This window comes from Anguilla anguilla, chromosome 4, assembly GCF_013347855.1.
Source record: "Anguilla anguilla isolate fAngAng1 chromosome 4, fAngAng1.pri, whole genome shotgun sequence".
Lineage (NCBI taxonomy): Eukaryota > Metazoa > Chordata > Actinopteri > Anguilliformes > Anguillidae > Anguilla > Anguilla anguilla.
The window spans coordinates 59,286-80,509 of record NC_049204.1 but is presented as its reverse complement, the minus strand read 5'-3'; the positions used below and the strand labels follow the sequence as shown (position 1 = coordinate 80,509).

Sequence of the window (21,224 nt, the reverse complement as noted above, 5' to 3'; positions counted from 1 at the left end):
TTGGAGGATAATATAATCACATGCACATTCTAAACATAACTTAGGGGCTTTAAAGTCATTGGAGCCTGATATCCAAACAGCCATTCAAGACAACACGTTGGTTTTCATTCATTTTAATTAACAGGTGCAGTTTCTCCCCACTCTTCCGCTAGCATTTCTTTTTTAAAATAATTTTGTTTGAGTGGTTCTCAAACATCCGCTGTGAGAAATGAGTCACTTTAACATTAGGTATAAAAAATAATGAATACATGTGTGTATAGTGTATTGCTTGTAGAAATAAAAATCTTTTTGGGTAGGGGCAAATCTATTTGGGCGGGCTGGCCAAATAAAGTAATTGGATGGGAAACACTGCCTACACAGCATTCCTGTCCTCTCTTCAGCCTCAATGGAGTGTGCTCCCCTTCTCTCAGGAGTACTAGGCCCATTACAGTTTGTGGGTCGCTCACTTCCCCCATAAGGCCTAAACTATCCCCTCAGTATGAGCCTGAGCCCCAGTTGCAGTACACCACATCATTATTGATAATGTTACTTCAATTTGGTGGCTAGTTCGTGGAAGAATGAAATGTTGCTAATGTCATCTGTGTGGTAGGTGAAGTTAGGTTGTTTACCTGGGCTATGTAGGTAAGCCAGAGTTATCTGTCGGATAGATCACGTTTGCTAATGTAAGGTTCAATTTAGACTGTCCATGGATTTTTATCTTTGCCCCCATTCCGGTGGAGTCGTAAAGATCAGAAGGCTGTAAACAGCTGAAAAGACAATTGCCCCACAATCTAGAGATTGCCGCGGGACAGTCTCGCAACCTTTTTACCCCACCGCACCAACACTTGAGGCGTGCAGGAACAAGGATGAACAGATGACCAGGACAGTGTCTGTTTTCACGTCATAAAAGCACCCTCAGGCACCGTTGGGTCAGATGTGAACCTGGTTGACCATTACCCACACTATGGACTGAAAGCATGTGCATGTAAATTACTGTGAATGATATGATAAACGTGGTGTACTGTGAATAATATCATTTGTAATGCAGGGGATACTGTATGTTATAAAGTGAGGCACACTGAGCGTTTATAAGATGGCATAGGGAGGTTTATCCCAAGTATGTTTTCCCTGCACAAGTGTTTTTGGATTTGGGCATGCATCAATCATCTCTTTGTGTTTCTTTTCTTTGCCTTAGTTTGTTAGATTGTATGTCTTTTCTCTTATAGAATAGCTGTCTTTATTTTTCGTGTTTTGTAAATACAATGTTTACCATTCAGCATCATTGAAACTGCCTTTGTTAGGTTATTGTCAACTGTCATATTGCACCATTATAAAGTTTTCCCTTTTCAGTGCATCTAATGTACGTGGTTTGCATATACATTGACCCGGGTGTGCATCTCTACAAAGACCAGGCAGTTAACTTCAGACTACCAAGTGAACGTAGTAAAACCAATACTTCATTACCTCTGCGACTAAATGGAAGATGTTTTATTGTGTTACGGGTAACCACTGCAAGAACTAAAAAGATTCTGTTGTTTTACCGGGACTCTTGGAGCTGACATTTTTAGTGTAGCTAACATTATACCAGTCTGTGGTCCTGTAACCCTCTTTGCAGAAGAGTCATGGCTAGAAATGTTGATACACATTGAATACAAGGTGCATGGAGAAGCAGGGGGGTGGGAGAGTGTCTCTTTCTCTCTGGGCAGGGCCAATGGGCGTTATGATTTTACCGATGATTTTGCAACACCGCAACCATTGTGAACGTTACTTACTGCAGCTTTAAAAGACTGAAGTTTACATAATGTAGTAGATAATGTAATAAACTGATATAAAGTAGATAATACCTCAATACTTTGTGCAGAAGTGATAGATGTGACCAGAAGACTGGAGAGAATATAACAAATATATTAGATCAGGGAAAAAAAAAATTTCACATTTAACATTCAGCATTCTTTTAGCACAAGTGGTCCTCTGTTGTCCTGTCAGCACTTGTGTTGGAATAATTCTGTCTTTTTAGCACTTTATTCTGAGCTTCTGAAAGCTTCATGAATTATACAGAATATGTACGGCTACCAGGGCTGTGTGCACGCAGTTCCAGAGCACGTGCCATCGTCAGCATCACGCCTCTCATTTGTCCTTTACTTCCTGCAAGCGGGTGGCAGGTTCCTAGCAGGTTGAGCAGAGAGGAGGCGGGCCGTGTGTTATATCCGACGTGCTGTGGAGCGCTGCTGTCTGTGGATGATGCGCAGTCTGCAGCAGACATGCCCAGTCGCGCTGCGTCGCTGGCTGACAGCCGCTCTCTCTGTGCTCAGTAGTAGAAGCAGCCAAATGCAGCAGCCACACAGAACAGGCTGTCCTGGAGAGAATGGAAGGACGTGTGAATCTGAGCAAATTCACGATTAGTAACCACCTCAGGTAATGGTCTCCCATTTATAGCCAATGATATTAACTCACATTCATGAACATATCCTGGGCGTGGCCATCAGTGTCAGCATCCCAGAAGCATCGGGCAGCCATCCTGGAGAGAGATGGACGGGTGTTCGGGTGAGCTTTACCCCAAAGTGCATGTACATGCGGAACCACTGTGTTCTGTGCTTGCTTGCTTTGTTTTTATTGCTTTACAAGCAATCATCATCTTGTGCAACCTCCTAAAATACAAAAACTCGATGGTTGCACGTCTATGACGGCTCCACCCTCTTAGTTTATTTTGTGATTTGAGGAATAAATTATCCGCAGCAACTCACTTAACTCCTTCTCCTCGCTGTTCTCCGATCACCACCTGCACAACCAGCTTGTATCGGTCAAAACCCAGGTCTGATGTGAGAGGGAAAAATAACAAACATATCTGGCACAGTTCACTTAGAACAGTAGCACAGCATTCCACTGCAGAAGCAGCAACGGACAGCAAGGCCTACATTAAGAGGTTGGTTCATGCTTTGAGTTTGGTGTACATCCAGAGGAATGAAATCCCTGCTTAACAAATAAATTTCCATTTTGTCTGGAAGTCATCAAAAGGATGACTGAACAGTTGGACATGTCTGCCAGGATTTACTGTCATTAAATATGCTGTTTGTAAGAGAAGACAGTATAAAGTAGGGTAAATAGTACCCAAGTTAATTCAACCTATGTGACAGGTTCACAGTAATTAATACAACATAAAGATAATTACATTTTCTTGACCTTCATTACTATAATATGTTTATAGGTAACAAGCAGGGAAAATCACTGCAGACCCCTCACACCCTGGACATAACCTGCGCCAACTTCTCCCTCTGGTAGGCGCTACAGAACACTGTACAACAAAACCACCAGACACAGGAACAGTTTCTTCCCCCTCGCCGTCACACTTACTATAACAACAGTTAACTCACTGAGGCACTGTGCAATAACCCTGGAACACTATAATACCCACTGTACCTATATGTATATAAAGTAACGTCTTTTTTTTTTTTGTTACCATTTAATATTTATCTCTACACTCCTTGCCCTCTTCACTTCGTTGCACTATTTGTATCCTGTTTACAGCACTATTTGTACTCTGTATATAGTCATTCCTTGTGTATGTCTCTGAAGATTGTTGTGTTGTTACTCTTTTCTTTTGTGTAAGAACATTGAGAGCCATTAAACCGAAGTCAAATTCCTTGCATGTGTAAACATACTTGACAAATAAAGGCGATTCTGATTCTGATATTGTTCATACTCCTCTGATATAGACAGTGCATGAGGGCTCATTATAGACATGTTTCCATGTCACTATGAGTAAAACATGCTCGTTTTCAACCTGTTAAGAAAAAAGAGTCAAGAAGACCACCGTTTAATCATGGATTTCGTGAGCCTGTCCCACAGCCTGGAGATTGCTCGCTCTTATCTGTCCAGCTGCCTTTAACAGACTGGGACATTTACAACTCCACGGTGTGCAGGCAATAAAAGATCAAAGTCCAGAGCGAACAGACAAATGAGTAACTTGGTTAGAACAGTTAAAAACTGGATCTTACAACATCTTTGCCTGTGAAGTCAATTTCATTAACCCAAAAACGTAGCTGAGGCTCACTAGTTTTATTATGTACTAGCTAGCTACAGATTCGCCCCTGAATTTCATTATGGAGTGGTGCTTTCAAGATATCATACGATACTACTTGAATAACCAGTTTCAGACTAGAGGGAGCGCTGACAAGGTGGACCCTACAACGTTTCATAACCATACTACTATAGCATACTTTCTAAAAATAACAGAATGTACTTGGTTTACTTTTGAAGTATTACACGAGTATACATAGGTTTATACTTGCTTATTTGGAACTTTTATTACATAAATATTCAAGTAAGCTACAGAAATTATACTAAACTAGTAGTAAATCACTAAAGCGCACTGGAATTACTTGTGAGCTGTATGGTCTGAAAAAGTGCGCCTATACTTAAACGTGACCTGCAGTCTACAAATTATACGCGATATAATGCCATTATAAGCAGAGTCAGTTCAGTGATTCGTTCACTGAGCGTTCTTGGGATGTGATGGTACACTGTACGCCCGAATCGTTCGCGAACGACACAACACTAGGACCCCGAATCGTTCGCGAACGACAACACTAGGTACGTTCCTCTTGCTGCAGCGAATGCAAGGAGCGCGGAGTCTCTGGGGAGGAGAGTGGGTACGTTATGGAATAGGCTAATGATGATAATCGAACATCACTGTCAAGTGTGCTGTTTATTTTCAAGGAAATAACAAGACTTTTTTTTTTTTTTTTTACATGTCTCAAAGTAGGCTAGCCAAGGCTACTATTTTATCGACTACATTTTATGATAAAATGATATATCTACTTAGACAACGTATTTCAGCACGTTCTCTTTCAAGCAGCCATTACAAGTCACGGTAAAGAAATCAGCATCTAGGGCTAAAACAACCAATTTTGGGAAATTTAGTAAAATAAAATGGCCATATCAAACACATTCTTTCAAACTAAATTGTTTCGAATAAAATCGAAACGAAAACACTTTATTAAAAGTCGGGAAAGAAAGTGTTCGGTTCTTTGGCTATTAAATATTCTGTGGGAAAATGCTCTGTCTTTAGAGCACCCCCGGGTCGACAACATGCCCACAGCACGAGCGAATCTTTCTAGTGAAATGATTCTACTGATTCAGTACACTGAAAAGAACTGCTTTGCCCATCACTAAATGTAACTGCAGTGACAGCATATAGCCTTTTTTCAAAGACAGTATTCCACGATATAATTGTGCCGCCGTGGTAACATATTTCTATGCTTGCGGGTCAGGTATTCTTCACGGTAAGAAGACACTTAGTACAGCGCTTCCGAAAGTGCTGCGAGGGTAAGCCATAGATTCCGTCAGGGATTCTTCACGATAAGAATCATTTTCACGACAACGTTAGACAGATGCCTAATCTTCGTCTTTGCGTCTCACCTTTGAGTTTCTCCTTGATACAGTCAGCAACTGAACGACACTGAGTTGAGATGAGCTGCGGGTTATACGATGTGCCTCCAAGCTGTTCTTTCAGAACCTCTCGGATACATTCCTTCACCACCCCCACCTTAAACCTTATACAATTACATTAAGACATTAGCAACTCCAGTACAACCAATGCAAGCTAGCTACCGTTGAAACAACACATTATTCTACTTGGCTAGCTAGCTAATCTACTCCAGTATAACTAGAGCTAAGGGTAGCTAATGTTGAAATGGCAATATATCAACAAGCTAGCTACATTGTGGCTAAAGCAGACTGTAGCTATACTCTAGATATTCAGGAAATTGACCAATATTATTTAAATGTTCGAATACTGACCTATCTAACGTTACATAGCTATATAACTGCAGCTGACAAGCCAGCCAGTTTTGATTTGAAGCGAACGTTATCGAAGGTTAGCTAGCTAGCTTCGAAATTTGGCCGTGGTTTTCACAGCTAATCAACTTACTTGTGCTGATAATTCGGCCTGATGATATATGTGTGTTCCAACGTATCAGGTTCTTCCATATTCAAAGATAATTACCTACAATTGTTAGTTGACTAATGGAAAACTATAAGTACTCAACTTATATTATGTAAAACAAAGCATTTGTATCCCGAAACTACCAACTAACAGCCAGCTCATTGTAAACGAACAACCGGTTACCATAACAACGCTATTTTCCTCAACCAAGTTGTGTGAGCCTGGCGGAAATGATGTCATTTTACACAATAGATAGGCGTGGTGAAAAATAACGAATTCATAGATATGCATAATTAACTTCTGTTAAAGCAAGGACGGATAAAATAAGCTATTGGAATGAGCCCTCCGTATAAAAAGGCGTGCACCTGCTTGGTACACGTATCTAAAGTGATTATAAATTTTATTTCTCTTTAGCAGGAGTTTCCACATGTATTCAGCCTGTCTACATAAGGGGAATTGTCGTTTCTATTCTTAATTTCTGTTTAATTTGTGGCCAGCAGGTGGCACCATTGCCACAGTTGCTTTAGAACTTCAGAAAGCTCCAATTTTTTACGGGCAGGAGAAATCAAGTGCTCTAAAATCTATTCCGTGCGAGAAGCAGTAACATGATAGACACTAATGTGGCAACAGAGAAAAAAACATTGTCCACCTTAGTCACAGAAAAACCAAAAATAAATCAACTATGGTGTTTCCATGCAAATTCAACTGCAGCGTGCAAATTGTGTAAGAACCTATACATTACAACTGATTTGACTATCAGGTCAGTTTCATCTTGTCACAGACCTCAATGCAAAAGAGCCCATGAAGCCAGCAGCTGAAGTGTATACTGCCTGGAAAATTCAAATTCTCTCACCTGTGAACAGCAGCAGTAACAAGGCATGGTAAAGCCATCTATTCTTCAGACGCAAGCTCCTGTGTTTTTATTTATTTATTTATTTATTTATTTTATTGAACGTTTATTTCACTAGGAAGTCACATTGAGATTAAAACCTCTTTTACAAGTGAGATGTAGCCAAGATAGGGTAAAGCAGCATCGTATAAGCAGGAGTCATAACAACAACAAGAGTAACCATTGTAACCATTTGTTTTAGATCGTATATCGCGTCATTGCGTCGGTTGGACATGGCGTATCATAGGGCACTGAGGTTTGTCACAAATGAAAAATTTTTGACACATCACTGTATTCTTTATAGAAGAGTGGGCTGGCCCTCCTTGGCATTACGTAAGCTGTGTCATTGGTATATTTTCAGCAGACTAATGGAAAATACCGACTTCGCTCACAAAAAAAGTGTTTTATTGTCTGTGCCAAAGGTTCGTACTGAGGCTGGCAAAAAAGCATTCCAGTTCTCAGCTCCTTCTGCGTGGAATGAGCTCCAGAAAGAAGTTAATTTACAGGAGCTTTTATCATTAAATTATTTTTTTAAAAAGGCTTAAGGTTATGGAGGAAAGTGAAACTTGTAATTGTTTTGACCCTTAGTTGCACTACAGATTACTCATGTTAACTAGATTGTGAAACTTTGAACATTGCTGTTTGTCTGCTTTTATAGTATGTTAAATGTTGAAATTTTGTTGTGTCTGTAATCGACTGCTGCTTTCTTGGCCAGGTCTCTCTTGAAAAAGAGATTTCTAATCTCAATGAGACTAACCTGGTTTAATAAATGCTGCATGATACAAGGGATACAAATAAATAAAGAGTGTCTTCTTTGAATGCCCCATTTCTTAACTACAGCAGGTTCTGGTAGGTAAGTTTCCAATGCTATGTCACAGTCCCGAATGTAAAGTGTTACAGTTTTGTCCTTGTTCACATCCTTTGATGAATTTTCAGAAGATGGCACCAATGTGTTTTCGTTTTTACAGTAAGCAGTAGACCTTGCAGTGGTAAAAATACAGAGCTCAGTATGTCAGGGTTAGTGCACACAGGTAAGTCTGTGCTCCCACAGTCAGGGTTAGTGCACACAGGTAAGTCTGTGCTCTCACAGTCAGGGTTAGTGCACACAGGTGAGTCCGTGCTCCCACAGTCAGGGTTAGTGCACACAGGTGAGTCTGTGCTCTCACAGTCAGGGTTAGTGCACACAGGTGAGTCCGTGCTCCCACAGTCAGGGTTAGTGCACACAGGTGAGTCCGTGCTCCCACAGTCAGGGTTAGTGCACACAGGTGAGTCCGTGCTCTCACAGTCAGGGTTAGTGCACACAGGTGAGTCCGTGCTCTCACAGTCAGGGCTAGTGCACACAGGTAAGTCTGTGCCCTGCTTTGCATTTGCACTGGTTAACCTGTCTGGCAGACTGTGATTTCATTAGATTGCATAAAGCCACCCCATTTGATTTATAGTTGTTTTATTTATTTAATCTTTGTTGATTTATTGTTTTTAGTAAACATCCAGCTAATAACAATGCCCTAGCCATTTCAATCACTTTTTCCAGTTTTATGAACAATCATCACACCATTATCTGTCTGCTGGTGTTTCTGCCTCTTTATTTCACATTATTTCAGTATCATTCAGTATGTTTCTACTGGTAGAAAAAGGATAAAAACTGGATGCTCTTGTAAAAAATGTAGCAGAGAAGCAAGGCAGGTGCTCATGGAACTGGGGGAACAAAGCAACAGTAAAACACATCTGAGATAGTGTTCCAGGCACTCCAAAAGTACAACAGGAAGAAAAAATGTTAAATTAAAAAGCCTTTATTATAATGGTTGTAACATGTAAAAAGCCAGGATATAAGAAAAGCCAACATTTCGACCACAAGCTGGTCTTCATCAGGACTCAAAGAAAAGTGCAGGTATAGTCTCAAGTAAACAGATAAGATGACCAATTGTGTCTTTTTAAAAATAAATTTAGAGTCTTGTTCTTTTGTGCTTTTCAAGTGATGCATTTGCTTTCAAGTGGTCATCTTATCTATAAGTAATCAGTTCAATGAGCACATGGAATGAGCTCCATGTTGTCCCCCATTCTGACCAAAGGAGGAGCTGTTACTGTTATTAATTTAACCTTTATTTGAGCTGGGAGGTCTCACTGAGACTGTCTCTTTTGCAGGGAAGCCTTATACAGAACAATAATAAATAATTCAGAAAACAATAAAGGAAAAATGCAATGGAACAAGCATGAAACCGTCCAGACCCACGGCGCAACTTGGCAAACTATATAGCTAGCTAGCTATGGCACGTTCTCACCTCTGTAACATTATTTGTTGTCCTCCATGTGTCCATACATCTGTATCCGTGGATGTAGCTGTGTGTCCTTAGCTCCTACTCATGCGTGCAGGATAGCATCTGTGTGTGCTAACTAGGTTAGCTAAAGTAGGTGATCTGTACACGCTAACTAGGTTAGCGAAAGTAGGCGAAACACGAACATGTTAGGGTTAGCTAAAATAACGTTAGGCGATAAAGCTGTGCTTAAAAATGTTGTGTCTTACCACCTGCCTATGCGTCCTACTAAACAAAGCACCACCTGCACATGCGTCCCACAAAACGTCCCTCAAAGGTCATCCATGAGTGAGTGAGTGAGTGACCACAATTTGCCATGCATAGCCCACGGCAGCAGTTCCTGCACGCCGTGGGAAAAAATATATATGAAAGGGAGACAAATCTCATTTACTTGAAAACAAGTGCATTCCTCTATGACAAGCCCCCAACAACAGTTTTACTGTTTGCAAGGACACAAGTCTCGTGTGTCAAGTCAAATTGAATCTAACATTTGATAGCTGGCCTTGTGGTGGATTAGTACAATTTCTAGACTCAAGGGCCAATGTGTGATGTGCATTTCAAAGTTGTATTATAAGTTTGATCCTATTCAAGTTCAGTATAGCACCATATGTCACCTTTGGTTACCTTACACTTGTTTATTGTGAAACCTAAACCTGGTTGACACCACAGGCAAAATATGTGGCTTTCATGTGACTGGTGTAAGACACCATAAACAAAATTATAGCTTATCTATGCAAATCAGTTTATACTTAAATAGCTGAACTTTCAGCTGTTTCCTCAGATAGTTGAACATACCAAAGAAAATATATATTTAACTGAAATTTAACAGATTTATCTAAGCTTCAACATTCATTTCCATTTTACTGACGCCATGAAACAGGACCATCAGCTTTTGATGGCTGTGGAAGGTTCATCTATTCCTCAGGTAAAGTAAACTGGATAATTCCTTCCCATATTTGCATAGTTGTAATTTATGACTTTTTAAGTAGTTTGTCACTCCCAAAAGTACATAATGTCAAACACACCACCAGAATTCCGGTGATGTCTGCTGGTATGTAGTCTATGTACTGAGTATATGTACTGTACCATAATCCCTGCACTTTCAGCAAAGGTAAAAGAGGTGAATAGAGTCTGTTTGTTTTGCCATTTCAAATCTGAAAAGCATTATCAAAGATAGTGCTCCACAGCACCTACTGTAGTAATACTATGTAACTCATATGTACTTTACAGTATGTACTATGTACTATAGATGAATAAATGGGTGGAGAAACATAAGGAATGCAGATGCTTCTATACAGATGTACTGCATGATACAATTAAGCGATTAACATCCTATCATGCTCTGTGGCATGTATAAAAATTCTGAGCAGGCCCAGTTGACCGCAATTTTGGATCAAGATGACAAGAAGAAAAGATCTAAGTGACTTTGAAAGAGGGTTCATTATTGGGGCATGGAGTGCAGGAGCTTCAGTCACAAAGACTGTTCAACTGGCTGGTGTTTCAATAGGCACAGTGACTAAAGTGACATCTGCATTTAGATCCAAGGGGAAGACATCAGTAAATAGGGTTGGAAATTGTGGTCGAAAGCACACATGCGATAACCATGATGCTCGTACATTACTACGATTTGTAAGGGAAAACAGGTGACTGAGAATGTCAATGCAGGACGTGATAAGACTGTGTCCGCAAGAATGGTCCGTCGACTTCTACATAAAGAGGGATATTATAGTTAGGGTTGCACTGCATAAATCCCTCATTACAAAGACAAATGCACATTTGAGAGTTCAGTGGTGCAAAAACCATAGGCACTGGTTTACAGAGATGCAGAAAAAAGTTAAATGGTCAGATGAGTCATCCTCCACCATATTCTAGACAAGTGGGTAAGTGCATGTGTAACGTACACTGAGAGAACGGTACAGGCCTGAGTGCTGGAGTCCCACAGTGAGGGGGTCTGGTTGCTCTTTTATGCTGTAAGGGCATTTTCCTGGAATGGTTTGGGTCCACGTGTCCCCTTAGAGGGAAGGGTCAGTGAAAATCAATACAAAGTTATTCTGAACGATCACCTTTATCCAAATTCAAATTCCTATGATGAAACATTTCTACCCTGATGGGAGTGGTTTCTTCCAGGATGACAATGCCCCCATCAACTGGGCACGAGGGGTCACTGATGGTTTGATGAGTATGGAAATGATGTGAATCATATGCTATGGGCTTGGCAGTCGCCAGATCTCAACTAAATTGAACACATATGGGAGATTTTGGACCAACAAGTCAGATAGCACTCTCCACCACCATCATCAAAACATCAAATGAGGGAATGTCTTTTGGAAGAATGGAATGATGTTCCATCCCTGCAGTAGAGTTCCAAAGACTTGTAGAATCTATGCCAAGGCACATTGAAGCTGTTCTGGTGGCTCATGGTGGCCCAACACCTTACTAAGACACTTTATGTTGCCATTTCCTTTAATTTGTCACCCGTCAGAATATATGAGATCTGAGAATTACAGGGTCCTGTCTGCCTTTTCTACTGTTCTGAGATATTTAGCGATAAAGCTCTGGTCAGTTTAGTGGTTTCATCACTGGAATTACTTATTATTGGCAGATTTGAAACTTTTTCATTTGTTAACAGCTTGATTTGAAAACAGAGAAGATCAAAAGGTTAGTGTCAGGTAAGTAGGATCACCTGAGTGGCAATGAGATGCACCCATTTACATTTCACAGGTCAACAACAAATTGCACCCCAAAGGGACGACTTTCAGTGTCCAGCGTCTTACCAGTCAACTGCATCCAGCCGTGGTCATACTCCTCTTCTGCTGTCTGCTTGTCCAGGGTAACATCGCTTCTCCCACATCCATGCTGTGTCATGGAAAATGCTTAAATTCAATAAAGCAATAATAACTTCAAGTTGATCATTGATAAGTTTATTTGTAACTGAAAAAAATATTATGAAAATAAACTAGTACCCAGGTTGGGACAAGTTCTGGAAACAGATTCAACAAAATTGACATGCATTATTTGAAAAATCCCAGAATAACAATATTTCTGTTTTTCCTAAAGTTCAGTGTGTAGAGTCTGCTCTGATAAATTGCTCGCAGCCAGATGCAAAGTCCCTTCTTACTGGCATCAATAACATCCTGGTCAGTAAGGAGATTCGGCCAGTCGTCAGCCTGAATTCGCCCACCACCGTCAGCACTTCCTTCGTACTCTATGGAATTCTGGATGTGGTGAGTGTAACTGTCATGTTGCATGATGGTGAGGATGCTGTTCTTGTCATTTTTCTGTCTCATAAATAAAAAGCTCATGTACATTACATTACATTTATTTGGCAGATGCTTTCATCCAAAGCGACGTACAAAAAGTGCATTTCATGGTCATAGACAACTACTAAACACAGGTTCAGTAAGATACAATACTTATTTTGTACAGCTATTTCTAGCCAAGAACACAGTTTAGTTCACACAGTGAACGCTATTCTGACCTAACCTCTGCAAAGCCAACTAGGCAGAAGAATAAGCTACAGTATTAGGACAAATACAAATTACCAAATGTGCTGGGATGGGGCAACATGTAACAAGTGTCATAAAAGGGGAGGGGGGGTGGATTTAGAGTGAAATATACAGCGTGGTGGTAGTTAGTCTTCGCCTTTAGGTAATGCCTGGAATACCCTATTTGTGCTTCATACAGAGTAGAAATTAACCGTATAAAAAGCAACAGAAATATGTATATACACAGAAATATGTTTCCTGATTCACTTCTGTTTAAATAATATTGAAAGCCTGCTCATCGTGTATTCTTGTATCCTTTCCAGTTTCCATGATATCTAAACTAAAAACTATCTAAACTAAAGGACTCATTTCACACTTTTGAACAGGCAGGAGATCATGAACCTGTAAATGTATAGCTAGGTACCCCTAGCTAGCCTTATTTTATTAATGTAGACATAATAACTTTCAGTGATTTCAGTCTTTGTGCATATCCCATAAGATAACAAGACAGTGTCCCATATGTGATTTGATATTTCTTTAGGTCTTGTAAGATTTACTTACATTTAATGTCATGTAATTAAATCACCCTTTAGATGGCTATGCTATATACTGGATCATGTAAAATTGCATACAAACATGTTGCATTCAATCTGTGTATGTGTTTATTAAAATAATTCATATTTGTAAATGGCTTCTTGGGAAGATTTTTCCCCATTATATGTCTAATAATAATAATTATATTTAAATATATATATATATATATATATATATATATATAAACTTTTATCTCATAGGATGAAAAGGCACAAATATTGACAACATTTATTTGGCACACATTGGTAAGTGTTTTGAAAATGACCTGGTATTGTATTTTTTATGTATAAACTGGAATAAGAGACATTCCATTGTCATTAAACCCATTGATAGGCAAGAAGGACATAAAAATACATGAGTTGTGTCCATGATAGATGCTGTTAATTCAACTGGCTACTAGTCTGGTATTTAATTACACCTTAATTTTTAATAAGCACACTTTCAAATCAGTGCGTTGATGTCAAACCAGTCAGACCACTATGTATTGCTAAAGCTTTGTTTTGTAGGAATGGTACATTGAGAACTTCAGCTGGGATTCTGCACAGTGTGGAACAGAAAGAATTTCTTTGCCCAGAGAAAAATTATGGGTCCCAGATATTCTGATCAACGAGTTGTAAGTGGCCAGTTTTAGGGTTGGGCTAGAACACATTTGAGTTTAATAAATGAATTGATAATGTTGAATTTCACTGTATTTCCTGAATTGAAAGGGGGTTGAATGGCATCCTGTGTCTCTGCACTGTTCTGCAGTATGGACGAAGATCGATCTCCAAACGCTCCTTTCATATACCTGCTAAATGATGGTCATGTGATCGACACGCGCCCTGTCAGAGTGGTCAGCTCCTGCAACCTGGACATCTACACCTTCCCCTTTGATGTGCAGAACTGCTCTCTCACCTTTAACTCCTTCATGCTCATGGGTGAGAGAACACCTTTATCACTTGAACCACATTAACAGGATGTTACTACACTTTCCTCACCTGTACCATGCTAACAGGACATTACTATATTTTACTCACCTGTATCACACTAACAAGATATTACTACACTTTACTCACCTATACCACACAAACAGGATGTTACTACTTTCCTCACCTGTACCACACTAACAGGATATTACTATAATTTACTCACCTATACCACACTAACAGGATGTTACTACACTTTCCTCACCTGTACCACACAAACAGGATATTACTATACTTTACTCACCTATACCACACCAACAGGATATTGCTATACTTTACTCACCTGTACCACACTAACAGGATATTACTATACTTTACTCACCTATACCACACTAACAGGATATTACTATACTTTACTCACCTGTACCACACTAACAGGATATTACTATACTTTACTCACCTATACCACACTAACAGGATATTACTATACTTTACTCACCTATACCACACCAACAGGATATTACTATACTTTACTCACCTGTACCACACTAACAGGATATTACTATACTTTACTCACCTATACCACACTAACAGGATATTACTATACTTTATTCACCTTCAGGTGCAATCTTCCAAACTTATTCAGACTCTTAAGTGTGTTCTGTAACACAGGGGTTCTCTAGGTGTTCTGCAGGTGTTCTGTAACACAGGGGTTCTCTAGGTGTTCTGCAGGTGTTCTGTAACACCGGGGTGTTTCTATCCCTCCAGCTGCTGATCTTCAGTTGAAACTGGGAGCAGAAGCTAAGGAAACCCTGGAAATGTCCAGGATGGCTCTGGAGACGGTGGGGGAGTGGGAACTGATCGACATCACAGCTGACGACACCATCGATGAAATCTCTTATGAATTATTTGACGAGGTCATCTACTATGTAGGTTCATAAAAAATGGATTTCTCCAGCTAAACTCAGATAAATGTCACAGTAGGTAACAACTGCATTTGTATTCATTAAGTAAAGCAAAAGGGGAAAACCAACTTAAATAAAAGATGGCACCAAACTCTCTATCTCCACAACCTGAGATTAGTACTATTATATTCCATCAATTACAATCACTTAGCAGACACTCTTATCAATGTCAATTACAAAAGTGAAGAACAGAACTGTTAACCTCAGGAATACAAAACCGGGTTGTCACTGTGATAAGGCTCATTAATCATAATCAATACACCTTAACCAAACCACAAACCAACAATTAGTATTGCAAAAGAATACAGTTAACATAATACAGCTAACCAATCTTTACACAGCTATAACATTTACCACAAGGACATTCATTGTATTATTAATGATCCCTGTCTGAGACATATTAATGGTGTCTGCCTGCTGATATAGAAGAGTTTGGAGATTTAAGAGAGCACATCAATGAAGACAGTACAGTTTCAATGGAGTCCAAGTGCCTTTCCAGATTGATGTTTCAACAAATGTGTTTCTCATTTCTTCTGGAATTACCTTTCGTCATGACATTGTGTGCTTGTAGAAACTTTGTTCTGACTACTCTGATGGTATAGTTCAATATGAGTGAGATTTAGATTCAACAGGGCTGAGTGCAATCAAGCCTGGCTGTGTTCAGTCAGCTGAATCCATCAGTTTGGTTAATTAGTTGACTGAGTGACTAAGGGGGCAATTGCTTTTTCATAAGTGTGCTATGGGTGTTTGATAACTTTTTAATTTCATTTAAATATATGAAATAAGTTTAAAAAATAGAATTTTGTTTACTGAGTTCCCTTTGTCTGATATTATACAGACAATGATACACTTTGTCTGAAAATCTGAAACCATTTAGTGTGAGAAACTATGTAATAATGGAGGAAATCATACTTTTCCACAGCCACTTCAGCTTGGTTTTTATTCTTTCTCAGTGGCAATCACTTACCTGGTAGTAAAATGTAAGAAGTATGTTATCACTGGTAGAAAAGAGAGGGGTACTCCACCAAAGGTGAGTGCTAATGTGACTTCTGCTGAGTGCCAATAATCCCATGAAGAAGACAGAGAATGTACAGCAGGCCTTGTCTTCCTGTCTCTGTGCTGCCCTGCAGATCATTCTCAGGCGAAGGCCAACAATGTACGTGGTGAACCTGCTGGTGCCCAGCTGCTTCCTCATCACAGTGGACCTCTTCAGCTTCCTCCTGCCCCCCCAGACTGTGGACCGCTCCTCCTTCAAGATGACCCTCATCCTGGGCTACACCGTCTTCCTGCTCATCATGAACGACTTGCTGCCCATCACCGGCAACAGAATCCCCTTAATAAGTACAATTTCATCATTGTGCTTTTTAAAATTATTGATACCCAATGTGGGACTGAACATGTACAATTCCCACCATAATTTGTAATGTCCAGTCTGCAATTACAGCTACGTTTATGTGTTTATTCCAATGCTGATTTAGGAGAAAGTACACATCTGTGGTTCTCTTCCGAAACATGCGGTGGTGCCAGCCTGCTTCTTTTTACCCTGCAGCCCACGGCCAAGCCCACATAGAGTGGAGTCGGAGGAAGACCTTTCAAATGCAGCTGTCAGGCACCCAATCGGCTAGTGTGTGTCGATAGAGAGTGATGTAATGCAGACCCCTAACTGACTGAACCCTCTCGGACCCTGGGCAATGTAATCGCCAGTGTCACCTCGCCCTATGAATCTACCAGACGCAGTTGGCATTGGCACGGTCCAGATTTGGCCTGAGGCATTGGAGCTCATCCCTGCACCACAGCATGGTGCCCTAATGAGATACTCAGTAACCCAGCAATCATTGTGCTTTAAAATTTGTTAATTCAGTGTGTGTTTAAATGTTGATTGTTTGTGTTTGGAAGTGCATATAAACATCTGTGAGAGTGAATATATGTGGTCTCTCTCTCTCTCTCTCTCTCTCTCTCTCTCTCTCTCTTTCTTTCTCTGTCTCTCCCCAGATGTGTTCTTCTCTATCTGCCTGGCTCTGATGGTGTGTAGTCTCCTGGAGACAGTTCTGATCACCAACATACTGTGCAATTCTAGTCAGTACCCCTCGGTCCCTCGATGGATCCGCGTGATAGTCCTGCAGTACCTGGCCCGACTCGTCTGTCTGTACCAAAAACCCAGCAACTGTGTCACCGTCATACTCAACCCTGCTGCTCAAGGTAGTTTTGAGCCTTACAAACTGAGGTTTCTAGGGTTGGGTCTGCTGTGGTCCAAAGTGATCACTCAGTAATGCTAACTAGTGTTTTCCTCCTGTTCCCTGCTGCCTCAGTAGAGAATATGGAGGCAAAGCCTGGCCCCAATGTTACAGCAGAGCCTCAGTCCGATGATCTCGTCCTGGGACAACTGAAAAGGCTTGGCCAGGACGTCCTGGCAATCCGTCAGCAAGTGGAGAAACATCTTGCAGATAATGAAACGGCTGAGGACTGGATCCAGATTGGAAACGTCATCGATCGACTTCTGTTCTACCTTTACATTTTTTTTATCATTGTCAGTTTCATCACCATTTCCGTGATCTGGATAAAGTGGTACAGCCTGTAGCTGTTAGCCTTTAGCCTGCAGCAAGGCATTAGGAAGCCACACAGCTCCCAGGCCTGAACGTAACCGTGGTGAAAACAGCAGGTGGCTCCCAGTGTGCAGCCTATGAGGCAGTAATCCCATGCTCACTCTAATCTTATGTTTGTTTGCAATATTTTTTTAAGTGAATAAAACACTCATAGAAAAATGATCAGTTAGGCTTCAAGATATTACAAAATAATGCCAGCATGCCCAAATGGTAAGGGGATGTCTGAGTAAGAAAATGAGAAAGGAAATATGTCTTTTCTAAAAGTACAGATCTTGTGTACAGGACAAAATAACAGATTTTGCTACATTTAACTGAATATACATTTGTGTTATACTGTATATAGGCAAACCATGTTTGAATATGATCAACAGTTCCACTGCTATGCAATAATATATTTTTTAATAGATTTTACAAGTGTTTTGTAAAGGATCAACTCTACAGTTCAGCTGTCCCTCTAAGACAACATCCTTATTTACTTAGGCTGAGTAGACATCTGGTTTTGGGGACTGTTAGTCCTGGTGGGGGTGTCAGATTGTCTGACCGGTGCTTCTGAGGCTGACGGTAGTTGAGGAGCTGCTTCTCTGATCCATCGCCAGGGTTACAGCAGGGACTGCGTTCGATGGCCTCTGAACCCCTGCCCACTGCCCAGGTAAAGGCCAGGCCAGGCAAGTTTACTCATATAGCGCCTTTCAACGGAATCTCTGCTGCCACTCCTGCACCTGATATTTCACTGCTTCCTCCTTTTCATGGTTCCTTGTGTGTAATCTGATGCTTTGAATGATGAAAACAAAGAGCTTCACTTTTCTTATTCCATTGTGAAGTGCTGTGTGACAGCCAGTTTGTAAATGGTAAAATAATAAAGATTGACTGGTTCAATGATTGACTGAGTAATTAACTGATCTGAGACCAGGACTGTGTTGTACAAAAAGGTCATAAATAGTCATGACATAAAGTGTATTTTGGAAAAATAAATATATTCCCAATCCTGATGGCCATAGTGCAGCTCTGTATATCTTTAGAGTTCTGTCTTACAGTATGTACAGAATGCCACACTGTAATGAGAGGTCACAGAAAAGGGTTTATTAAGTGGTTGTACTGGTGCGTTGGGAAAGTTTGGACACGACTGCAAGTGACCATCTGTTCCGAGGGTAGATCAAATACCAATTCCAGAATATTGGTCATTTTTATGCCAAGATATTTTTTTCTGAGAGACAGACTGAGACTTAGCGATAATATTTACACTAAGGCTTAAAGAGGCTTAATATCAGAAAAATGTTCTACAGTCAACCCTGCTGAATACTGGCTTTCCCAGATATACTATGTTTATTTCACCCAGAAACATACCTCATATTTTTTGAATACATTTGCTTTAAAATAATGAATACTTACTAAAATGTGTATAGCAAATTAGTAGCTGATCAAAATTAAGGATCCTGAAGTTTTTTGGGATGGTTTACAGCTCAGTGTAACGTGGCATTCCACAATTGCAATGCATCTTTCAGATTCTGTATTTAATACATCTTCCACAATATAGAAAGAAGACCCAGCATCTTCCGTAGGCACTAGCAAAGTCTCTACAGAGGAATGCAATAGCTACTGGACATGATATAATATATGATATAACAATACTTCATTGTCTGATTACAAAGAAACGTGTCCTGCATCTTCAAGTGGTACAGTTTCACCTAGTTACAAACATGTACAACAGATACATTGACACAAAACATACCAATATTTTACCCACCATAAATATCTTCCCAATTAAACACAGTTAAGTATTAGCAGATCTGAAGTATTAGCATATCTGAAGTATTAGCAGATCTGAAATATTAGCAGATCTGAAATATTAGCAGATCTGAATATTAGCAGATCTGAAGTATTAGCATATCTGAAATATTAGCAGATTTGAAATATTAGCAGATCTGAATATTAGCAGATCTGAAGTATTATCAGATCTGAATATTAGCAGATCTGAAGTATTATCAGATCTGAAGTATTATCAGATCTGAATATTACCAGATCTGAAGTATTATCAGATCTGAATATTATCAGATCTGAAGTATTATCAGATCTGAAGTATTATCAGATCTGAAATATTAGCAGATCTGAAATATTAGCAGATCTGAAGTATTAGCAGATCTGAAGTATTATCAGATCTGAATATTAGCAGATCTGAATATTAGCAGATCTGAATATTATCAGATCTGAAGTATTATCAGATCTAAATATTAGCAGATCTGAAGTATTATCAGATCTGAATATTAGCAGATCTGCACAGTTTGCACAGTGTGCAGCTGAAAGACTTCCCTCGGGTTTTCTGTAGGGTGGAGTCTAGAGTGTTCAATTACTTTCAGAATGAAATCTGTGTCTACTGTAAAAAAAAAAAAAACGTGTTATGATGATGATGATAATGATGATGATGATGATGCTTATTATTATTATTATTATTATTGTTATTATTATTATTATTATTATTATTATTATTATTAATAGGTTTTGGGTTATAATTTGCTAATAAGCCAATAACATTCCACATAACATGGAACACTGTCATCCAGTTCATGGAAAGAAATGCTAAAATGCTACAGCAGACAGGGATTGACCACTAGGTTTGCTGGCCACAGCATAAGATTGCTCACTATAGCATAAACTAGTCTCCATAGTTTGCAAAAAGTAAGTGCGGCTAAATTGTTGCAATTACATAATTTTCAGGATAAGTAGATCATAGGAAACTAACAGGATTATTGCTAGTTAGCGTAAGTACTGTGTGCAGAATGCACCATTCAGAACATTGCTCTATATGGGCTGTGAAAAAGCATCATGTTTATTCTGGAAGAGAGACCATTTTAAATTTATGTTGGGCCTTTCTTGGTTGTACTCTATGGTTTACATATTAGCAGCGTTAAACCCTTTCAGTTCATCAAATGGCCGATACAAAATTATTGGCATCATTCTTGCAGACTCATTGATATCTTTATAAAAATAGCTGATCATAGCCTATGGTAAAATTATTTTGCTAGCTATACAAAAGCATTCCGATTATTTATAGATAATCAATATCAGCCGTCAATATTCATTTATTACTTTGAGGCAAAGCACTTTTTCCAGTTTTGCCCATCTCGGCTGTCATGATCATGTTGGTGTGAATGCTGAATTCTAATGGATAATATTTGTTAGCTATAATTGGTTATATGTAATCAATGTGCCTTCTCCATTGCTAGCTAAATAATGTTTTTCAAGGCTTGAGTATGCTACATTTGGAAATATACAGGCTTAGAGGTGTCTGGAAGAACACTGCTGTTCATTCATTTCATGTATTGAATGTCTGATGAGCAGAAGTGTTCACACAGCTTATTCAGGCTTCTGTAATCCAGTATGGTAACAGACAAGAGACCCTTTACAATTTTATTCATTGGATCTCAGTACTGTAGGAAACTACAGACTAAAATCCAGCTAAAACCAGACATATCAGATATGTACTCTTGGTTAAAAGCCTGTTTTAATCATGCTTTGCTGAATTCCACAGAAAGGACAAACTGCCAGTCCAG

The 21,224-nt window shown here is 39.6% G+C and overlaps 2 protein-coding genes across 3 annotated transcripts; one reads left to right on the top strand and one right to left on the bottom strand.

Moving 5' to 3' along the window:
• Positions 1–1,446: 1,446 nt before the first annotated feature.
• tctex1d2 (Tctex1 domain containing 2) lies at positions 1,447–6,157 on the bottom strand. Of its 2 annotated transcripts, none has more exons than XM_035412202.1 (5): positions 5,909–6,157; positions 5,398–5,531; positions 2,724–2,793; positions 2,434–2,497; positions 1,447–2,330 (listed from the first exon to the last, which is right to left on the bottom strand). In XM_035412202.1, exons 1-5 carry the CDS (start codon positions 5,965–5,967, stop codon positions 2,181–2,183), a joined length of 477 nt encoding a protein of 158 aa, XP_035268093.1. In that variant the 5' UTR covers positions 5,968–6,157; the 3' UTR covers positions 1,447–2,180. The 2 variants fall into 2 exon arrangements, with proteins under 2 accessions (XP_035268093.1, XP_035268094.1); XM_035412203.1 differs by having other exon boundaries at positions 1,447–2,335; positions 5,909–6,156.
• Positions 6,158–9,995: 3,838 nt separating this feature from the next.
• LOC118225145 (5-hydroxytryptamine receptor 3A-like) lies at positions 9,996–17,651 on the top strand. The gene is made up of 8 exons (XM_035413202.1): positions 9,996–10,049; positions 12,220–12,348; positions 13,710–13,816; positions 13,951–14,120; positions 14,877–15,037; positions 16,204–16,414; positions 17,066–17,219; positions 17,330–17,651. Exons 1-8 carry the CDS (start codon positions 9,996–9,998, stop codon positions 17,649–17,651), a joined length of 1,308 nt encoding a protein of 435 aa, XP_035269093.1.
• Positions 17,652–21,224: the final 3,573 nt, after the last annotated feature.